Source organism: Clupea harengus, chromosome 26 (genome assembly GCF_900700415.2).
Source record: "Clupea harengus chromosome 26, Ch_v2.0.2, whole genome shotgun sequence".
NCBI classification, from domain to species: Eukaryota; Metazoa; Chordata; class Actinopteri; order Clupeiformes; family Clupeidae; genus Clupea; species Clupea harengus.
In genome coordinates, this window is record NC_045177.1 from 1,458,232 (window position 1) to 1,482,083 (window position 23,852).

Sequence of the window (23,852 nt, forward strand, 5' to 3'; positions counted from 1 at the left end):
CCAGATGTGACCCTCTCTCTGTCGGCGCCCACCTGGCCAAGACCTCTCTTCCTCTCCTCATCTCCAACACCGCTTGGAGCACACCGTCACACGGTGAAGAACTACTCTCTTTGTTCTCACTTCTTACGGCCGACATATGCCTAAGATTTCAGTCACCGAACTGATAAGTGAGACGCAGTAAGTTTAGCGAAAGCAGCTAACGATAGACCTGCTAGCTAACTCCACACAACGGGAACAAAAGGCAGACTGCAACGTTCTGAGCGATCAAATCCTCCGATCTAAACTGCAGGGACACAGACATCACAGCAAGGACAACTTTCTCCATTTACGGACGGCATCATCGCTTCTCTGCCTTATCCACGTCGGACCAGCCCAACACTTTTCCCAAAGGACTGGTAACTCTGACATTAACTGGGCATTTAGCTATCCTAGCTATTCACAACCTGGCTAAGCATAAGACTGTTTACATGCCATTGTTCATGTGTTTCATATGTTTTGTTTACTGAACGTAACTGTGATATATATGTTCATTGTTAGCTGGTAGTTGGCTTCGCCACACCATCTAAGGGTTATCGTTAGGATTGCTTCTCAGACACATCGAGTCTTGCATGCATCACTAACCATTTCCCTCTTTCCTAACATGGCACCTTAATCGCGCACGATTACACATACATTGGCCTTCACATAGCCTCACACGCGAAGAGAATACTCGAACTTCGCGCTGCATATAGGCTCGTCCTTGTTCACATCACATGTATGTTCGCGTACGTGCACACACATGCACGCGGAACTACGGTGATCAGACAAAGGAACACACACACATTCTTTCTGGCGCGCTCCTAACAGCGCAACCCCGAGCTCACAAGCTCACGCACACACTCCCTCTCGATTACACATACACCTATTCCTTCAATTCATTGGTTAGTTACATTTAGCTAGATTACATATTGTGTGTTATTTTCTTATCATTGTGTGAATAAATACTTTGATTTATATACGCTGGTTTATTTAATGTTGCACAAGAATGGACGTTGCCAACCTCTTCTATTCAGAATTCTAATGACCTTCAACCGTACTATTAGTAAGGTAACTTTGGTTGTAGTTATTAATTTAATTATTAATCAGAGTTCCAAATTGATAGTATAATATATTTTATGAGACTGATATATTTAACGAGACTGATTTGTGGATTATCATTATTTTGACCACGTGGAGGACACTACACTTTGTGTGGCGCCCCCTAGGTGTTCAACTTAATTGATCTGCCTTTGTGTTGAATGGTTGATGCCTGTCCAATCGGGTGAGATTACCAACATATTGTTGCTGTTGCAAGGACAGCACCAGTGTGTCTTGGTGGCCCTCGCAAAGACGGTATCACAATTTACACACAATTGCACCCACATTCACCCGGCTCCTGCTCACAGGGTAAGTTACCTACATAGTCTGGTACTCCCATGTGAGGCTGGTACCAATTTCACCTACAACAGGGTGTCTATCAGTGAAGAGAGCTAGACAGGGTGAGAGATAGACAGGGTGTCTACCAGTGGAGAGAGCTAGACAGGGTGTTTATCAGTGGAGAGAGCTAGACAGGGTGTCTATCAGTGGAGAGAGATAGACAGGGTGTATATCTGAGAGCTAGACAGGGTGTATATCAGTGGAGATAGATAGATAGGGTGTCTACCAGAGAGCTAGATAGCGTGTATATCAGTGGAGAGAGATAGATAGGGTGTATATCTGAGAGCTAGATAGGGTATATATCTGAGAGCCCGATAGGGTGTCTATCAGTGAAGAGACCTAAATAGGGTGTATATCTGAGAGCTAGATAGGGTGTCTAGATAGGGTGTATATCTGACAGGGTGTCACGTGCTTAAGGTGAATTTAAACCTGCCTTACCCATCTTTGTGCGCATCAAAAATCACGCCATTTCCGCTGGCACGCTTTAGTGTCCTTCGACACATTTCAATATCAAATCACCCCAACATATTTACCCTAGTCTATATTACGCAATCACTCCAACATATTCACCCTAGTCTATATTACGCAATCACCCCAACATATTTACTCTAGTCTATATTACGCAATCACTCCAACATATTTACTCTAGTCTATATTACACAATCACCCCAACATATTTACTCTAGTCTATATTACACAATCACCCCAACATATTTACTCTAGTCTATATTACGCAATCACCCAAACATATTACGCAACAACCCCAGTCTATATTACACAATCAAAATGAACATTTCATGGTTAAGGTTTATTTGGAAATTACATTCCTTACAATGCAATGAATATGGTTATCGGAGTTTCAAAACTTTCTGAATGTAGAACAAAAGTATGTGTGTGTGTGTGTATCCCTGAGCCTTGGGAAGACACAAATCTTCTCAACACATTTATATATGACACTACAACTGGACAGAAAACTAAAAACACACTTGTTATCTGCTGAAAGAGGTATGGAAACAGACAACTGATTTGAAATAATACATGGACATGAAATACCCAGTGACTCCCCACACCATGTTCCTGGGCAGACTCTCTCCAGGGCAGTTCCAGAATGGTGCTGTATTAGTTCCAGAATGGTGCTGGATTAGTTCTAGAATGGTGCTGTATTAGTTCCAGAATGGTGCTGGATTAGTTCCAGAATGGTGCTGCAATAGCTACAGAATAGTGCTGCATTAGTTCCAGAATGGTGCCATACCCTAACTAACCCAATCATGATGATGAACAGTCAGATAGTAAAAAAAAGAAAGAAGAAAATGACAAGGATTCAGGAAAAGACAACCGCGGAAATGAGAAAATCCAACTGCACTTACACTAGGCTACATAGCTATGTGACGGCGGATGTTATTGACATGGGTCTTTAGATGCTGTTGCCACAATGAATAGTGGGACGACATCATCTCCTCTTCTTCGTAAAGGATGGTCCAGTGTGCCCAATGCTAAAGGAGATGAGAAAGGAAGCACTGAAGCACCTTTTCTAAGCATTTAGAGAATTCTATCAGCTCTTCCAATGGCTTATCACTTGGGACAATTCTTCAGATTCTGCCTTCTGTGTTTCTACCAGCTCTTCCAATGGCTTATCACTTGGGACAAGTCTTCAGGTTCTGCCTTGTGTGTTTATGCTGATTTCTGTCAGATATCCGTTTGTAGAAAAACTCTCCCCACACCGAGTGAAATGATACAGCCTCTCAAGTGTGAATGTGCTGATGTATTTTAAGATATCTCTTATCAGTAAAGCTCTTGCTACCCTGAGTGCATTGATGAGGCTTCTCTCCTGTGTGAATGCGCTGATGTTGTTTGAGACCTCCCCCTTCAGTAAAAGTCTTGCCACACTCAGTGCATTGGTATGGCCTCTCTCCTGTGTGAATGAGCTGATGTCGTTTGAGATTTCCCCCTTCAGTAAAACTCTTGCCACACTGAGTGCATTGATGAGGCTTCTCTCCAGTGTGAATGCGCTGATGTTTTTTGAGATCTCCCTCTCGAGTAAAACGCTTGCCACACTGAGTACAGTGGTGCGGCCTCTCTCCTGTGTGAATGCGCTGATGTACTTTGAGACTTCCCTCTACAGTGAAGCTCTTGCCACACTGAGTACAGTGGTACGGCCTCTCTCCTGTGTGAATGCGCTGATGTTTTTTGAGACTTCCCTCTTGGGTAAAACTCTTGCCACACTGAGTACAGTGGTACGGCTTCTCTCCTGTGTGAATGCGCCGGTGTTGTTTGAGATTTCCCTCTTGAGTAAAACTCTTGCCACACTGAGTACAGTGGTACGGCCTCTCTCCTGTGTGAATGCGCTGATGTTTTTTGAGACTTCCCTCTACAGTGAAGCTCTTGCCACACTGAGTACAGTGGTACGGGCTCTCTCCTGTGTGAATGCGCTGATGTAGTTTGAGACTTCCCTCTTGAGTAAACCTCTTGCCACACTGAGTGCAGTGGTACGGCCTCTCTCCTGTGTGAGTGCGCTGATGTTGTTTGAGATGTGCGTCTTGAATAAAACTCTTGCCACACTGAGTGCATTGATAAGGCTTCTCTCCTGAATGAATGCGCTGGTGACGTTTGAGATGTCCCTCTTGATTAAAACTCTTGCCACACAGGTAGCAGCAATAGGGCCTCTCTCCTGTGTGAGTGCGTTGGTGTACTTTGAGATGTCCCTCTTGATTATAACTCTTGCCACACAGGGTGCAGCAGTAAGGCCTCCTTCCTGTGTGAATATATTGATGAAGCCTGAACTGAGTCCAAAAGTGGAAGGTTTTGTCACACACAGAACAGGAATAGTTTCCGCATTTCTCTGTCTCTGTTCCCGAGATGGAGGGGGATGCTGGCAACTCCGGGGATGAGGGAGATGATCCTTTTCCTGTTTAACCAAAAAAAAACACACACAAACATCAAAAACTATCTTAGGGCCAATGATTTTCCGCGATAACGGAAAACGGACGGAATTCGCGAAATGCACCCTTTGAAACGGAATTGCAACTTTCAGATGGAAACATCATTTTGTGCATACAAATCGCCCAAATTCCCCTGTATTTTGGGCTGCAAGGCTCTTTCAAATAAACACAACAACGATTGCAACGATGAACAAACATTAATTAAAGAACAAAACCACTGAGAAAATGTCACGTCTGCGCTGAACTCTGCTCCGGCCACACCCCTCTTTTCAACAGTTGACCCACACACCTCGGCCGAAGGTACAGTCAGTCACATTCACACCTCCGCTACAGCCTGTCACTCGTCTTCCCAATCACATTTAAAACAAAAAATGTTTAGTTTTCTGTTCTGTTGATGGCTAGCAAACAACAATCTAAGAAGGGCACATATTATTCACTCATTTTAAGCCATCAATCTACCTCAGGGTGAACAAAATGAGCTGAAACGGGAAAAAAAACGGAATTCACCAAATGTGAAACGGAAAATGGATTTTTTTTTAACGGAAAATCATTGGCCTTACTATCTATACCACATTCGCTGTGGAGAGCTGCTGTATGAAATATACTGGAGTACTGAATCTCTTATGGGTCGGGCTGAGAGTGTGTGTGTGTTAGGGCTGTCAACGAATATTCTAAATTCGAATATATATTCAAATAGTTGTTAACTGAATTTCGAATGTGAAAAAAAAAAAGCGGCAGCAGCGGCGCGACTGTCTGCTTTGCGGGTGGGCGCGCGCCTGAGGTAAGGGCCAGGTCACACTGTCTGACTTGCGTGGAAGATGGCAGAAGGTGCAGAACCCAGCTTGACCGCAGCAGAGAAAGTGTAACCCCCAAAAATCTAAAGAGTTATGTCTGTAAATGTTTTGGATTTTGGTTAGTTGATTGTAAACTTGTTGAGCCTACAGCTAAACTAGTGTGTAAGCTAAGTCAAGCTAGAGTTAGCTAACCATTCAACAACCAGCAACTTGAGGCTACATCTCCAAAATGTGCACCCAAGTGAATATGGCATAATATGTGGAACTTCAGCGAAACAGCCACGACTGGATACATATTTTGCGCCGTCCGCCAGAAGTTTGTTGTCTGCAGCACGACAGGAGGCCTGCACGCAAAAATTGATTTTGTTCATATGCAAGGACATGAGGCCGATCAGTGTGGTGGATGGGATAGGCTTCAGGGAGTTCTGTGAAGCCCTGGAACCGAGGAACCGTATTCCTAGCCGTCACCAATAGAATCGTAGAATTGTATAACAGTGTGTGCCTCATTTTATTTTACGTTAACAGAAACATTACTAGTGTGGGCTAGTCGCTACTGTACTGACTGTATATTGCATGAATAAAATATACTAGATAGGCTACAACAGCTTCATGCACTGGTTTGATTATTTGCCGTTTCATGCAAAGGAAAAGTTTCATGTTTACCACAGCCCAGCTCGCTCGGAGCATTTAATGTCGGTTCTACTGTAAACCTTCAATTAATGTTAATAATATTTGTCGGTTCTGCTGTAAAACTTCAATTAATGTTAATCATATTTGTTTCATTTACTGAATGAAGCCTGCCATATTTGGGACAAGAATCGCAACCTTAAATTGCTTGCACGAAACTCTTGATCAGCACTCAGCATTTGTTTATTGTTGTCGTTCATTTAAACCGATATGCGCAGAGAGCGCGACGATGAGGGAGAGAGAGAGAGAGAGAGAGAGAGAGAAAGAAAGAGTGCGTGTGTGCGAGCAAGAGGCCCAGGTCTGCGGTCTTGGCCATTAGTTAATTTCCCCTTTTTTTGTGTAGGTATTATGTTGTTAAATATGTTTAAATTTAAATAAATTACCTATACAAGTAGTTATGTCTCGTTGTATTCATTTGTCCTGTTATTGACGTGCCTAATGCGCAACCAGATATTCGAATATGTTCGAATATAAGTGTTTTTTTTAAAGGGAATTTTCGAACGTCATTTTTTAGCAATTTTGACAGCCCTAGTGTGTGTGTGTCTGATCTCTTACAGGTCTCTGGCTGAGAGTGTGTGTGTGTGTGTTTGTGTGTGTGTTTGCAGTTGTGTGTGTCTGATCTCTTACGGGTCTCTAGCTGTTCTTCATGGTGCTCTTCGTTCTTCCCTCGCTGTCCTTGTGTTATACAGCAATCAACCAACACCACTGAAACACTCCTTAACCGGGCCAGAAACACGGGGTCTGTGGGGGACAGGTCTGTTTTGGAGCAAAGGACTGGAGACACATGGTCTGAAGGGGACAGGTCTGTTTTAGAGCAGAGGACTGGAGACAGAGACAGAGACATGGGGTCTGTGGGAGACAGGTCTGTTTTGGAGCAAAGGACAAGAGGTATGCTGGATTTGTCCTCCTGTTCCTAAAACACATGGAGGAAGGGAGAAATACAAGTTGCCAGTTTATTAGGTACACCTAGCGAAAACTAATGCAGTCAAATAGTTCAGTTTATGTTGAAATAATTTAAGAGAGGTGGCGATTCAACTGTATGATAATTTTAGAGATTGTAGTTTATTGTGATGTTAAAAGGTACTGAATCAAATGAAAAAAAATGTCTTGTTATTTAGCTTAGATCTGACAGTGTTATTAGCATTAGCTCTCAAAAACTCCCCAAATGCGTTAGAAATCCTGACTGTTCCTAAAATCATTGTTTACGTTATAAGTTTAAGTTCCTAAGATCAGCGAGATCAGATATGGGTTTAGTGCTATTAGCATTAGCATGTCAGATGATATGGGTTTAGTGATATTAGCTTTAGCTTTGTTAGCATTTAGTATTTACAACAAATACTGTACAGTACCTGCATCAGTTCAGTTTGTATATCTTCAGATGGGGAGGGGGTCTGTTCGGTCCCGGGGTCAGCTCTGTCTGCAAAAACAGAAAAGTAGACACTTACATTTGCATTTATTTATTCATACTTTAATCTGTAGCTGCTTACAGAACAGAACCTGCTAATGCCAATAAAACACTAAACCCACACCATCTGACATGCTAATGCTAATAACACTAAACCCACATCATCTGACATGCTAACGCTAATAACACTAAACCCACATCATCTGACATGCTAACGCTAATAACACTAAAACCACATCATCTGACATGCTAACGCTAATAACACTAAACCCACATCATCTGACATGCTAACGCTAATAACACTAAACCCACATCATCTGACATGCTAATGCTAATAACACTAAACCCTCATCATCAAAATATATACATATAGTGTGTGTGTGTGTGTGTGTGTGTGTGTGTGTACGTATGTCTGTGTGTGTGTGTGTGTGTATGTGTGTGTGTATCTCTTTCCACCCCAGCACTCCTCACCAGGCTGATTGTACTCATCTCCATCATCAGCATCTTCTTCTTTAATCCCAGAAACAGTAGCCTCCAGCAGCCTCTGAGCATCAGCTGAGACCAGCGTGTGAGACGAGACCAGCGGACTTTCAGCACTGGATGAGACAGGCAGACTATGATGAGACGATAAGACCAGTGGACTCTGGGCATCAGACGAGACCAGTGGTTCTGACCAGACCAAAGACTCCTGAGCTGAGACCAGTGGTTCTGACCAGACCAGAGACTCCTGAGCTGTTGTCAGCTGGTCTGATTGGAGAGGAGAGCTGTAACTCTCCATTTGCTGAAAAACACATATCAGACGTTAGAATGTGTGTGTGTGAGTGTGTGTATGCGTGCGTGCTTAAAACTTTAAAAACTTTACATTTTAAACGTGTTCCCTTCTTTAAAGTTTCCATAAAAAATGAATGGTTAGAGCAAAAACCAGAAAACTATTTGGGGAATTCCAGAAATCAATGGGTATTATCAATATAATAAGAATAAGCCGTTAATACGAATAAAAATAAGAGGGAATTTGTTCATATATCTCTTGCTGCATGAGGCCCTATTTATTAATGTGTGTGTGTGTGTGCGTGCGTGCGTGCGTGCGTGCGTGCGTGCGTGCGTGCGTGCGTGCGTACGTGTACCTCAACCTTTAACTGGCTTTCCCCATCCTGCAGCGACTCATTCACATCCTGAATTGTCCTATAGGGATCAGAGATTGCAGGGGTCAGAGTTCAAAAGTCAAATGTGCAAGGATGATGGTCAAAGTTCATCGTCAAGAACTATCAAACTAGAGTGCTCCATAAAGCAAAATATAATCCCCGAAATAAATATTACCAAAATATAATCCCTGATATAAATATTACCAAAATATAATCCCTGATATAAATATTACCAAAATATAATCTCTGATATAAATATTACCAAAATATAATCCCTGATATAAATATTACCAAAATATAATCCCTGATATAAATATTACCAAAATATAATCCCGGATATATATTACCAAAATACCATCCCTGATAAAAATATTACCAAAATATAATCCCTGATATAAATATTACCAAAATATAATCCCTGATATAAATATCACCAAAGGGAATAAAGCAGAAGAGAAGGGAAAGGGAAGGGAAAGGGCATTATAAGGCATACATATGGGTGTGTGTGAGTGTGTGTGTGTGTGTGTGTGTGTGTGAGTGTGTGTATAACTCGTGTCCGTGTCCGTGCGTCTGTGCGTGCGTGTCTCTGTGTGTGTGTGTGTGTATAACTCGTGTCTGTGCGTGCGTGTCTCTGTGTGTGTGTTAGTGTGTGTACCTATGATTGCTCTGCTGTCTTCGCAGCTGCTGATGCAGGTCCCTTAGTTCATTCTTCAGGAAAGCCACAGTCTGTATAAACACACACATGTTAACTACACATTCATACACACACACCACACACTAATCACATATACCTTGTTGGCTCGTGTCAGTGAGTTGCCTTTTTCCTTAGTCACACACACACACACACACACACACACACACACACACACACACACACAGTGATGTGTTTGAGAGGGAGAGTGGAGCTGAACCATAGCATTTAAATCAGCAATGCTGATCTAGTGCCAGATATTTTGATGTAATTCTAGCAGCTACAGGGAACCAGTGAAGGGTGACCAGCAGTGGAGTTACATGAAACACACAAACACACACACACACACACCTGGTTGGCTTGTGACAGTGAGTTGTCTTTTTCCTCCAGGTGTTTCTGTAGTTCATCGTTCTTCAGCTTCAGCTGTCGGTTTGACTCTGCCTGCTCCGCCAGACTCCGCCCAGTCTCCACCTCCTTCTCTTCTAGACGGCGAATCAACACGGAGAGCTCCTGGTTCCTACCTACTTCATGCTAATAAACACACACACACACACAACACATGTTAACATAGACAAACACACACACACAGACACACAGACATCAAACACAGACTCACACACAGACATCAAGATACAATGTCTTCAATTTTCTGCGTGTGTGTGTGTGTGTGTACCTGCATCTTACCTGTAATGCTTGTGTGATGAATTGAGAGGCCTTCTCTAGGTCGATGCAGGCTTGCTTGTCAATATGCTGAGTAATTTCATCCATCTACACACACATAAAAACACACATCAACACACACACACACACACACACACACACAAAAAAAACATCAACACACACACACACACACACACATAAGAACACACACCAACACACACAAACACATAAAAACACACAAACACTTCAAGTGCAGTACAGATTCTGATGGAAATCATGCAAATAGACTTTAGAATTTAAAGATTAAAGTAAAACTTGACGGCAATTTTCAATACGCTCTCAAAGTGGGGGGCGCGATGTCACAGACGGAGAAAAAAAAAAAAAAAAAACACCGCCGACCTGTCACTGGTTAGTGAAAGCTCCCTCAGTGGCGAAATGCAAGGGGCTGGACTGACCCAAACAAATCAAATACTGTTTTGCTCCTGATCCACCAATCAAAACGGAGTCTTATCTTTTGAACGCGAGTTGCACCTAAGCTTCCGAGTATAAAAAAAACGCAGGCATGGTATGCGCTCACCCTGAGACGACACTCTGCAGAGCTTGTTCAATTTCTCTTGTTTTCTCTATCATTCAGATATTCATTGCTTTATAAACAGTCTTTTTAAAGACTCACTCCTAATACCTTACTGCACTTGCAGTAGGTCTATTCGTAACCTATTCTAAGGAGTAATTTGCTCCACAGTCTTTTGAAAAAGCTCGTAGCCCCGAGAGCTAGCCTAGCTAGCTACCTTCTTCCAACTGCAGCTAGCCCTTTTCTCCTTAACACCTAGCCTACCTTTACATTTTTTGATCATCCACCGTGTTGCAACAAATAAAACACCAGCACTTGAATACTATTTTGTGCTGTCCCTGTCTACATTGTGTACAGTTCGTTTTGTTAGGAATCATTGCCTAGCACAGCCTTATCCATTATTCGTATGCAAGTCGTTCACAACCACACATACAAGAACACGACGTTGAAATTAGAACTTTATTAACTTCACACACACTGTATCAGCAAACAAACACAACTATGGACAAGTTTCTGATTCGTAAAAGTCAGAAAGAGAAGCCTGTGGACTTCTTTAAACATAAACGTGATGGCCTCCAGCAACAACGAACCACCATCTCCATGCATAGCACTGTCTCCATGCTCATAGAATTGCTAAGCTTGGCAAACCCCATACAATTGCCGAAACACTGATTTTGCCGGCCGCGCAAGACGTGTAGAATAATGATAGGAGCTAAACTCAGCGCAATACCTATGTCAAATGACACTGTATCTCGCCGAATATCAGAAATCAGTTTGGGTCCTATTTCAAAGAGGACTACCATTCATTCGCCTGAGTTCGGGATCCATTTCTCTGCTCAGCAGACGAGCTGTCAATAGACATGAAGAGTGACAGTAGACTTAAGCATCTCCCCTCTTTCGTCATTCTGGGTACCAATGATCAGCTTTGCGACATAGCCTTAAAAATGCTCCTCCTTTTCGCGTCGACATATTTGTGCGAGGCAGGCTTTTCAAGACTGACTGCGCTCAAAACTAAATACCGCAACCGCGCACAGATCGAGGATGACCTGAGGATATGTTTGTCAAACATTGCCCCAAGATTTGAGGACCTTTGCAGTGCAAAGCAGGCTCATGTCTCACATTGACAGACCTGTAGGATTTTTTTTGTAAAGATCACAAGAGGCCCATAATAATAACAGTATCCTAATGATAGCAATAATAACACTTATTATTATTATGATAATAATAATAATTCAATAATAATAATAATTGGTCGATAATCATTCATTATAATAATATAATAATAACATAATGATGGTGATCATAATGAATAGCCTTCTAATAGGCCTACTATTACTGATAATAATAACAATAATAATAATAATAATAATAATAATAATAATAATAATAATAAATAGTTATAATAATTGTCTGTATGGGCCTAACAATAACAATAGCCTAACCTTGACATGTCAGGCCTATCAATAACAATATGCTATCTATCTATCTATCTATATATGGTGGTGTAGTTGAGGGTGGTGGCGGCGGGCCGCGGGGGGGGGGGGGGGGCAACTACCCCTAACCAGCTTTGGGGGGGCCCAGCTTGCAAAAGTTTGAGAACCCCTGCGCTAGAAGATGAGATGCAATCAGCGATGGTGATGGATCAAAAATCGTTATTGCATCTATGCGGACGGAGGGAGAAGGTAGCTTCACAAAGTTCGATCTACTCGTCTGTGACTAGCCCATAGGTCAGAGAAGTCTAAGATTCTCATATCCAAATTAACATCGACATCAGACAGCTCTTCAAAGCCACGTTAACAAGTGTCAATTCTGTCTATCTTACACAGTAAATCTGCAACAGAAAAATGAAATGCACAATTGTTAGCGGTCAACAAGAGACCCTTTGGTCAAAACCGGGCTCATTACTAGAAGACAATGTTGTAAGTAGACGATGGGTAGTGAAGGGACCAGCATAGGTCATAAGAATATGCCATAGTCAATAAGTCAATGATATTATACCTAGTCATAATTGTTACTTTTATTTGGATTTAACTAGCCATGAGTGGACTTTGCTTGGTGAATATTCTTTGTCTCTGACCTGGGTAGTGAGGTGTGATACTAGACTCTCACCCCCCCCCCAGGTCGAGACAAAGAACCCTGCATGCATGGCCCATTTGAATAGACGGTGACACCCCTTAGATATAGTGTATTTAACAGACTGTTCCTCAAGGAATAAGTCAGATATGCTGAGGTGAAGTTCTGTGAGGGAGGATGGATCTGAAAGTCTCTGTCTCACAAATGGTCGGCCGCCATTCTTCAAGAATAAACCTGAATCCTGACTGATCAAACCTAAGACTGAATCTTCAATATATGGTATAAAACTAATTACCATCAGTAGACTCAAAAACGATCCGCATACGGATGTAATTCTAGAATGTTGATTGGTTAAGATTAGTTACCAGGCAACGTTGTAGCTCAGTTCCTGCCTGGTAACTAATCTTAACCAATCAACATTCTAGAATTACATCCGTATGCGGATCGTTTTTGAGTCTACCGACTCCGCCCAGTCTCCACCTCCATCTCTTCTAGACGGCGAATCAACACGCAGAGCTCCTGGTTCCTACCTACTTCATGCTAATAAACACACACACACAACACACACACACACACAACACATGTTAACATAGAAAAACACACACACAGACATCAAACACAGACTCACACACAGACATCAAGATACAATGTCTTCAATTTTCTGCGTGTGTGTGTGTGTGTGAGTGTGAGTGTGTGTGTGTGTGTGTGTACCTGCATCTTACCTGTAATGCTTGTGTGATGAATTGAGTGGCCTTCTCCAGGTCGATGCAGGCTTGCTTGTGACTCATCATGTCAATATGCTGAGTAATTTCATCCATCTACACACACATCAACACACACACACACATAAGAACACACACACACACACACACACACTTCAAGTGCTGTACAGATTCTGATGAAAGTCATGCAAATAGACAAACGTTCAGAAACTGAATTTAAAAATTAAAGTAAAACTTGACGGCAATTTTGTTAAAGAAAGTATTAGTATATTTTATCATGAATGTTTTAACTGAAAGGCTTGTTCAAAAAGGCTCTGTGTAAAGTGTTTTGCCTTTTTGGTTAAATTGGACTTTGGAAGCCACTTAGCAGAGCCAAGAATGTGAAACCAGATACCTCACGTACCGTTTTTATGAGATAAGGAGAAAGCGGGTTGTAAACTAATTTGTTGCTAGGCAGAAGTGAAATTCAGCTAAACTGCACTTATTCTAAGTGTACCCTAAGTATCCTGACTGTCATACTGTGTAAACATTGTGTTCAATAAAAGGCAGGTGTGTGAGCAGGGGACGGGAGGGGAGAGCTTGGTTAAGCTGATTAAACAGTCTGAATTCAACTTTACTTGTTGTGGTGTCTTTAATCTGCTAACTAACAGTTTAGGGTTTTTCACTGACACATTTTCAATACACTAGAAGATGATTCAATCAGCGATGGTGATGGATCAAAAATCGTTATTGCATTATTGCATCTTTGCGCACGGAGGAGAAGGTAGCTTCACAAAGTTTGATCTGCTCGTCTGTGACTAGACCATAGGTCAGAGAAGTCTAAGATTCTCATATCCAAATTAACATCGACATCAGACAGCTCTTCAAAGCCACGTTAACAAGTGTCAATTCTGTCTATCTTACACAGTAAATCTGCAAAATGAAAAATGAAATGCACAATTGTTAGCGGTCAACAAGAGACCCTTTCGTCAAAACCGGGCTCATTACTAATAAACAATAGCCTGGATACCAGACCGAACTTAGCCCCGCCCACACATTTTTTGGTTGGGAAGTTCGGTCTGGCATTACTCCATTGAGGAGAAATTATCTGCGGCTCGATATCGGCCGTACCAATCAAATTGTTAAGGCGGGCTTTATACGATGATGGACAGATGATCAACAGTAACGTAACCAACCACGTCACCAACACACGAGTTGAATTCGTTTTCAACAAACATGGCTGCCGCTGGAGAGCTGAATGAGTCCATTTAGACATTGACAGTGCATTCATTTTGAAAGAGGAACAGAGAAACGCGATTAAGGCATTTGTGAATCGAAAATATGTTTTTGCCTTCCTTCCTACGGGATCCGGTAAAAGTGTAATGTATCAGCTGCCCCTGGTCACATACTACGTTGTTCTGATTGGTTGTAGGTAACCAATTGAGCGAAGAGGCATTTTTTCTCCTGGTTCGGTTGAAACACGCCCCATAATCACAGCCCAATGGAGCGATATCAGACTCATATTCTGACTAGAATTATGAGTATGACATCGTCAGGCTAAATAAACAATGTAACTGAGGTAGAATAAGGCTCAAATCAATACAACTCAAAAGAAAACTCTCCAATTAAATGAGAAAACAAATGCAGTCTTTAAAAGGCGAATCTATTCACAGTACCATCGCATTAAGAATACATTTCATAAGAAAATCCGAACAAACAGGTAATGCTAACATACCGTCTCTCCCTCAGACTAAAAGTTTGTCATCTGTCCGTTTCTGCATTATGTCATGTAGCCTTCGAGTTTAACATACTAATTTCGCAATTACATTAAACACTGCGCCTTGTCAGCTTTCTCTGTTCAGACAAAAATGTTCATACACTCAACACAACTTTCCCTGCCGAAGACCTTTTGAGCTACCAATAGCTATCTGGTTTGACCAAGTTTACTTTGTTACTTCACCTCAAACCTTCCCGTTAGTTTGCACTTGGTCGCTGGAGCTCTAGAGCAGTCTCTGGATGGCAGGGAACTGTCGACCTCAGTGGCGGCAAGGATCAAAGGACAGCGAACACCAACCAACGCGATTCTAACTTCTTCCTCTGGCCGGTGCACTGCGCCTCGCTAACGTCTTGACGACTACACACTCCAAAGGCAAAAAGGCAATCACTTTGTGTCACTAACTTAAAAACTATATTGAGTATTAAACTTTAGGGTTCACTCTTCTAAGTCTGCAGAGTCAGGCAGCTGCACTCACGTTCTCCACGTTCACCGGTCTCTGACTACTTCCTGTTTAGTCTCGCCTGTATTCCAACCTGCTGATTGGCTAGTGACTACACGTATAGGAAATTAGTATTGCAGATAAAGAGGAAAACAATATACCGTAATTTCCGGACTATAAGCCGCTACTTTTTTCCCACGCTTTGAACCTCGCGGCTTAAACAACGACGCGGATAATTTATGGATTATGATACCTGTGACTGTATACGGTGGCTTTGTGTTTACGGTGGCTTTGTGGAGCTAGGATGCTAGCATGGATGCAGCCGCATGGATGCTTAGCTCCACGCGATTTCTCAGTATCTCAATAACTTAACTAATGTCAAAATAACCACAGTCTACCGGCGTAGACAGAACACAACTCAAAACAGTTTACAACAATACAAATCCAGTCTTTTCAAGTTCTTTAGCTCATTGGTTTCAAACTTAGCGTCTTTCTTCTATCTCACTGTCTTCAATCTAAATTCTAGCTTCTGATTGACTCTTGCAACTGTGCTCTCTTAAAGCAACAGTGCACTTATCGTAACTGGCTAAACTAATAATATGCATCACTATTGTATTACTTTTGATATTCATTTTAGCCTGTGTAAAGTTCATTTGTTTCAATGTACCGGTAGGCACCTGCGGCTTATAGACATGTGCGGCTTATTTATGTTAAAAATAATTATATTTAAAAAATTCAGTGGGTGAGGCTTATATTCAGGTGCGCTCAATAGTCCGGAAATTACGGTATGTATATCTCGTATCTGCTACAGATATCCACGTAGTTTGTAAGCTGCAGACTGAAGGAAAAGATGATTGAGGTGGTTAGTATTCTGAAATATTTGCCAAAGGTATGAAGATTTGTTTTGCAGCTCTTCTTTATCAGGAGAGCAGTGATTATTCTTCAGCGATTACATCTTTCAATTCAATTCAATTTTATTTATATAGCGCCATAACAATAAAATTGTCTCTAGGCGCTTTACAGAGCCCAGAGCCTGAACCCCCTTAGTGCAAGCACATTGGCAACACGGGCAAGAAAAAACTCCCTGTTAGTCAGGAAGGAACCTTAAGCAGAACCACGGCACATAAGGGGGGACCCATCTGCTTGAGGTCGGCCGGGTGGAGATAGGAAGGGGGGATGGGGGGAGGGTTGTGTGGCAGAAGGGGATGGGAAACAACAGGTGTTGTACATATCCTGCATTTGGTAGGTGTACATAATATATATACAGACATCCGGTGGTAAATACATGATACAAACAAGACCAGTTTAGTGGGTATACACTGTGCTCAAAGGTTTACTGTTACAGGGGTAAGGGGAGTAGGAACAGAGAAACATGTTGATGGTGGCAATATTATATATTGTATATAAATGCTAGCATAGGGTATGAGGTAGAGTAAGTGTACGGCAAGTGCGGTGGCGGTGGGTGCAATTGGCAGAGGTTTCTACGGGTAGACCGGGTGGAGAGATTACAGCAGCGTCCCATAGCGAAGATAGTCTGGATTAGGAGAAAAAGAAAAGGAACAGAGTGAGTGGGTAGAGTTTGGCTGTCCATATGCGTAGTTGAGGAGTAGTGGGGGTGAGGAGCAATGTTTCCGCTTCCATCAGCAATTGGAACATGCTACAAGGGAGAGAGAACATTTTTGTTAGTAGACATTTATTTCAGAACCAGATAAGGAGATACCTTTGGGTAGTAGATTTACAGTAGGCAATATGGCCATTTTATCAGTATTATTATAAGCATTAGCGATGTGATATGAGAGGAGAGGGAGGGAGAGAGAGAGCGAGAGAGAGAGGGAGAGGGGCTGCCTGGCTAGGTGTAAGGGAATATTATTTAATATATTATTTAGATTTTAGTCCAGTTTAGTTGATTAGGGGGGTTTCGACAGATTGAGGCAAGCCTACAGTCTTACCGCCCTCTAGCGTGCCGGATGGGAATGAAGACAATCAAAATTTTCTGAAGCTTGAACATTTTTCCATTTGTCCATGAAAGCAACCCAAAGTTTAACATTTTTCAAGACGCTGGTTCAATCACTCCGTTACCTTTAGGTAAAATGCATGTTGTGGTGTATTTCCCTAAATAATCACACAGTAGACGGTCAGCCATTTGCTTCAAACACGCTCTTTACTCAAGTCAATCACGATACAGGTATCCCAGCATGCTCTAGTGAAACTGAGATGACTACGGCACAACAGAGTATCCAAAAGTGCAAACTCATGATTTAAATACATCACATCACCCCCTTTTTAAATGAAGGTACTCTTCAGTTACACTAAACATAACTCCCATAACCAATGCATACCTGTGAAACAGATGTCAATGACAAGTATCCCAATATACTCTTTTTCATTCTTTTAAACCAGTGTGATCTCTTTTTTCTTTTGAACAAACAGAGATATTGTGCTAGAATAGTGTTAGACTATTACAGTCCATTTGACCATCAATCCCATACTGAACCTGTTTTACCAAAACACAAATAACAGTCAAGCCACATGTTAAGTGTCATAGCGCTCAGGTGGCTTCTAATACAATGGCACAGATGCACTGTGGGAAGTGTAGTTCTTCCTTTCTCTGGCTGAGCGGCGAAGAGTTTGAGGTACCGCTTGCATCTCTTCATTGTCCATTTGCACGGGCTCGGCATCCTGTGCTGGATTGTCATCCTGGATCACACCGGGCTGGGCTGATGTGTGTGTGTGTGTGTGTGTGTGTGTGTGTGTGTGTGTGTGTGTCACACCGGGCTGGGCTGATGTGTGTGTGTGTGTGTGTGTGTGTGTGTGTGTGTGTGTGTGTGTGTGTGTGTGTGTGTGTGTCACACAGGGCTGGGCTAATGTGTCAGGGCCAGTGGTTGTGTGTGTGTGTGTGTGTGTGTGTGTGTGTCACACAGGGCTGGGCTAATGTGTCAGGGCCAGTGGTTGTGTGTGTGTGTGTGTGTGTGTCACACAGGGCTGGGCTAATGTGTCAGGGCCAGTGGTTGTGTGTGTGTGTGTGTGTGTGTGTCACACAGGGCTGGGCTAACGTGTCAGGGCCAGTGGTTGTGTGTGTGTGTGTGTGTGTGTCACACAGGGCTGGGCTAATGTGTCAGGGCCAGTGGTTGTGTGTGTGTGTGTGTGTGTGTGTGTCACACAGGGCTGGGCTAATGTGTCAGGGCCAGTGGTTGTGTGTGTGTGTGTGTGTGTGTGTGTGTCACACAGGGCTGGGCTAATGTGTCAGGGCCAGTGGTGTGTGTGTGTGTGTGTGTGTGTGTGTGTCACACAGGGCTGGGCTAATGTGTCAGGGCCAGTGGTTGTGTGTGTGTGTGTGTGTGTGTGTGTGTGTGTGTCACACAGGGCTGGGCTAATGTGTCAGTGCCAGTGGTGTGTGTGTGTGTGTGTGTGTGTGTCACACCGGGCTGGGCTAAGGTGTCAGGGCCAGTGGTTGTGTGTGTGTGTGTGTGTGTGTGTGTCACACAGGGCTGGGCTAATGTGTCAGGGCCAGTGGTTGTGTGTGTGTGTGTGTGTGTGTGTGTCACACAGGGCTGGGCTAATGTGTCAGTGCCAGTGGTTGTGTGTGTGTGTGTGTGTGTGTGTGTGTGTGTGTGTGTGTGTGTGTGTGTGTGTGTGTCAGTGGTTGTCCGGACTGTAACCCATCAGCCCAGCCCTGTGTGACACACACACACACACTCACACACACACACACACACCACTGGCACTGTGAATGCAGAGATGCAAGCGGTATCCCATCCTCGTCGCCAATTTTCCTGTGGTGTATTTCCCTAAATAATCACACAGTGCACCGTCAGCCATTTGTTTCAAACGCGCTCTTTACTCAAGTCAATCACGATACAGGTATCCCAGCATGCATCTAGTTAAGCTGAGATGACTACGGCACAACAGAGTATCCAAAAGTGCAAACTCATTATTTAAATACAGCACACATGTCCAGGTACTGTATAATGTGATTATTATCATTTTGAAATCTCACTGCAATGTAAAAGTCAATTTGTGAATTGATTACAATGTTTATCCCACACACAGAAACAATAAGTCTCAATACAGGCACAGTACAATCAAAATGCAGAATTTCTGTTTCAAAACTCCTGCATTTAGGATAAAAGTACATCTCACACCAGTGCATTAAAATAAAAATAAGTTCTCTGTACTGTCATTCTTGAAACTTAAAGAGGGGTTGTGCTGCAGTTCAACAAGGTGTTAAAACACAAAGGCTTTGACCTTGGCTGTGGTTCAACAAGGTGTTAAAACACAAAGGCCTTGACCTTGGCTGTGGTTCCATCCCCCCACAAGGTCATCCAACACATGTGTGCTTAGAATGGACTGGGAGAGAGAGGTGAACTTGCTTCTGGTTAGTGGATACATTTATACATATCTCTGTGTGTGTGTGTGTGTGTGTGTGTATCTCAGTGCTTAATGACTGAGCTCTAAGTGTGTGTGTGTGTGTGTGTGTGTGTATCCCAGTGCTTAATGAATGAGCTCTAAGTGTGTGTGTGTGTGTGTATCCCAGTGCTTAATGAATGAGCTCTAAGTGTGTGTGTGTGTGTGTGTGTGTATCCCAGTGCTTAATGAATGAGCTCTAAGTGTGTGTGTGTGTGTGTATCCCAGTGCTTAATGAATGAGCTCTAAATGTGTGTGTGTATCCCGGTGCTTAATGAATAGGCTCATATTGTGTGTGTGTGTGTATGTATCCCAGTGCCTAATGAATGAGCTCTAAGTGTGTGTGTGTGTGTGTATCCCGGTGCTTAATGAATGAGCTCTAAGTGTGTGTGTGTGTGTGTATCCCGGTGCTTAATGAATAGGCTCATATTGTGTGTGTGTTTGTGTGTGTGTGTGTATCCCAGAGCTCTTACTGTGGTGACCCCAGATCTGGATTCTGAGCCTTGTGTTCGCAGATTACTTGGAGGACCCCCCCGACCCCCTAAAAATAAATGTATTGCAGATCTACACAAATCACACAAAGGACCTATTTTGGATCAAAAACGGCAAATTTCGCCGAAAGGTGACGAGTTTGCACCCCTGTATATCCCAGAGCTCCAGATTCTGAGCCTTGGGAAGACACACTTCTTCTCAACACATTTACATATGACACTACAACTGGACAGAAAACTTAAAAACACACTTGCTATCTGCTGAAAGAGGTATGAAAACAGACAACTGATTTGAAGTAATACATGGACATGAAATACCCAGTGACTCCCTACACCATGTTCCTGGGCAGACTCTCTGCAGGGCAGTTCCAGAATGCTGCTGTTTTAGTTCCAGAATAGTGCTGTATTAGTTCCAGAATAGTGCTGTATTAGTTCCAGAAGGCTGCTCTATTAGTTCCAGAATGCTGCTCTATTAGTTCCAGAATAGTGCTAAATTAAATCCAGAATGCTGCTGTATTAGTTCCAGAATAGTGCTGTACACACACACACACACACACTCAGGACAGGTCTGTGTTTATGCTGTTTTTCTGTCCACACTGAGTGAACTGATACAGCCTCTCTCAAGTGTGAATGTGCTGATGTGTTTTAAGATTTCCCTTTTGATTGAAGCTCTTGCCACACTGAGTGCATTGATAAGGCTTCTCTCCTGAATGAATGCGCTGGTGACGTTTGAGTTTTCCACCTTCAGAGAAACTCTTACCACACAGGTAGCAGCAATAGGGCCTCTCTCCTGTGTGAGTGCGCTGGTGTACTTTGAGAGTTCCCTCTCGAGTAAACCTCTTGCTACACAGGGTGCAGCTGTAAGGCCTCCTTCCTGTGTGAATATATTGATGAAGCCTGAGCCTAGACCAAAAGTGGAAGGTTTTGTCACACACAGAACAGGAGTAGTTTCCGCATTTCTCTGTCTCTGTTCCCGAGATGGGGGGGGATGCTGGGAACTCCGGGGCTGATGGGAATTCCGGGGATGAGGGAGATGATCCTTTTCCTGTTTAACAAAAAAAAAAAGACACATAAACATCAACAACTTTCTTACATCAAGTTATCTGTGGAGAGCTGCTGTATACAAATATGCTGGAGTAGGGCCAATGATTTCCCGCGATAGCGGAAAACTGACGGAAATCGCAGAATGTACCCTTTGAAACGGAATTGCAAATTCCCCTGTATTTTGGCCTGCAAGGCTGTATTTCTTTCAAATAAACACAACAACGATCGCAACGATGAACACACATTAACTAAAGAACAAAACCACTGAGAAAATGTCACGTCTGTGCTGAACTCCACTCCGGCCACGCCCCCCTGTTCAACGGTTGACGCACAAACCTCCGCTACAGCCTGTCACATTCACTCGCTCGTCTTCCCAATCGCATTAAAAAAAAAAACATTTTTAGTCTTCTGTTCTGTTGATGGTCGGCAAACAACAATCTTACAAGGTTTGGGTCACTTGTGGCACATATTATTCACTAATTTTAAGCCATCAATCTACGTCAGGGTGAACAAAATGAGCTGAAATGGAAAATGCATTTTTTTTAACGAAATATCATTGGCCCTACTGGAGCACTGATTCTCTTATGGGTCTCGGGCTGAGTGTGTTTTTATAGGTGTGTGTGTGTGTAAGTGTGTGTGTGTGTATGTGTGTATGTGTGTGTGTGTGTGTAAGTGTGTGTGTAAGTGTGTGTGTAAGTGTGTGTGTGTGTGTGTGTGTGTGTGTGTGTGCAGATGTGTGTGTGTGATCTCTTACGGGTCTCTGGCTGTTCTGTATGGTTCTCTTCGTCCTTCCTTTGCCGTCCTTGTGTCCTGGAGTAGTCCACCAACACCACTGACACACTCCTTAACCGGGCCAGAGACATGGGGTCTGTGGGAGACAGGTCTGTTTTGGAGCAGAGGACTGGAGACATGGGGTCTGTGGGAGACAGGTCTGTTTTGGAGCAAAGGACAATAGGTATGCTGGATTTGTCCTCCTGTCCCTAAAACACATGGAGGAAGGGAGAAATACAAGTTTACAAATTAGGTACACCTAGCGAAAACTAATGCGGTCTAATAAAACAGTCCTGCAATAAACCCCCCTTCAGGATTGTTTTAAACGTTCAGTTTATGTTGAAACAGTTTAAGAGAGGTAGCCATTCAATTCTATGATCATTTTGGAGAGTGTAGTTTGTTGTGCTGTTTAACTGCACTGAATTGAACACAAAAATGTTTGTTATTATTTAACCTAGCCTCACTGATTGAAATGGGGTGGCTAAATAATAGAAACACATGTCATTGCACATGTCAACACAAACTGCAGTCTACAAAAAGAGCACACAGTTGAAATAACAGCCCTCTAAATTAGTTTACACAAATTCTAAATATTATAACCTTCATGAAGCTAAGATGTATTGCGTGTATCAGACTGCATTAGTTTGGTCAGTGTTCCTAATAAACTGCCAGTGAGTGTGTCAATCTATATATGCGGGAAATTACCTCATTAACTCAGCTCTCAAAAACTCCCCAAATGCGTTAGAAATACCGACGGTTCCTAAAATCATTGTTTAAAGCAGCACTAAGGAGTTTTTGGCTTGGAGCTCCCCCTAGCGGCGAAACCTGTTGAAATTTGCTTTCCTCGTTTATGACAAACTAGCGAGTCAACAACTTTGCTAACACAGTCAAACATCAAGCAAGTGCAAGACAAGACAAAGCAGGACAGCAAATAAACGACTTACTAAACCAGCAGAAAGATGGCTAGCTCTGAATCGAAATCGCTACCCGATCCTAGTCGCGCATGCTCAGACACAAAGGACCAGACAGCTCCAGAACCCCTACAGACCCCCGATGGCAATGGCGGAGAGGCCATTCTCCATATTAAAAGGAATTGTAGCGGCACAATTATTTTCATGCTGTTATTTTAAGGGAGAATTGTTACATAGTGTTACTTTAAGCTCTAAGTTCAAGTTCCTAAGGTCAGCAAGATCAGATATGGGTTTAGTGCTATTAGCGTTAGCATGTCAGATGATATGGGTTTAGTGCTATTAGCATGTCAGATGATGTGGGTTCAGTGCTGTTAGCATTAGCATGTCAGATGATATGGGTATAGTGTTATTAGCTTTAGCTTTGTTAGCATTTAGTGTTTACAAAAAGTACTGTACAGTACCTGCATCAGTTCAGTTTGTATATCTTCAGCTGGGGGGGGGGTCTGTTCGGTCCCGGGGTCACCTCTGTCTGCAAAAACAGAAAAGTAGACAGTTACATTTGGGTTTATTTATTCATACTTTAATCTGTAGCTGCCTACAGAACAGAACCTGCTAATGCCAACACTAAACCCACATCATCTGACATGCTAATGCTAATAACACTAAACCCACATCATCTGACATGCTAACGCTAATAACACTAAACCCACATCATCTGACATGCTAACGCTAATAACACTAAACCCACATCATCTGACATGCTAACGCTAATAACACTAAACCCACATCATCTGACATGCTAACGCTAATAACACTAAAAACCAAACATGATAGATTTGTAACTGAAAGTCCTGCCCTGTATTATAAAGAACCAATCACTGACTTTTTGCCTCCACA

General features: G+C 42.7%; 1 protein-coding gene across 11 annotated transcripts in view; it reads right to left on the reverse strand.

Moving 5' to 3' along the window:
* Positions 1 to 2,244: 2,244 nt before the first annotated feature.
* LOC105913011 (zinc finger protein 70-like) overlaps positions 2,245 to 23,852 on the reverse strand; it is a 148,655-nt gene continuing 127,047 nt past the window's right edge. For 3 of the 11 annotated variants that reach the window (XM_042703883.1, XM_042703879.1, XM_042703881.1), the window contains 4 exons: positions 7,752 to 8,061; positions 7,225 to 7,292; positions 6,503 to 6,788; positions 2,245 to 4,360 (listed from right to left, as the gene is read on the reverse strand). In XM_042703883.1, the coding sequence (XP_042559817.1) occupies positions 3,198 to 4,360; positions 6,503 to 6,788; positions 7,225 to 7,292; positions 7,752 to 8,061 (1,827 nt within the window). In that variant the 3' untranslated portion in view covers positions 2,245 to 3,197. Of the gene's footprint in view, positions 4,361 to 6,502; positions 6,789 to 7,224; positions 7,293 to 7,751; positions 8,062 to 8,404; positions 8,463 to 9,077; positions 9,149 to 9,464; positions 9,645 to 9,797; positions 9,882 to 12,897; positions 12,958 to 13,139; positions 13,236 to 14,853; positions 14,865 to 15,078; positions 15,481 to 22,027; positions 22,254 to 23,416; positions 23,485 to 23,852 lie in introns of those variants that run through there. The other 8 variants (XM_042703886.1, XM_042703882.1, XM_042703884.1 and 5 more) reach the window with 6 other exon arrangements.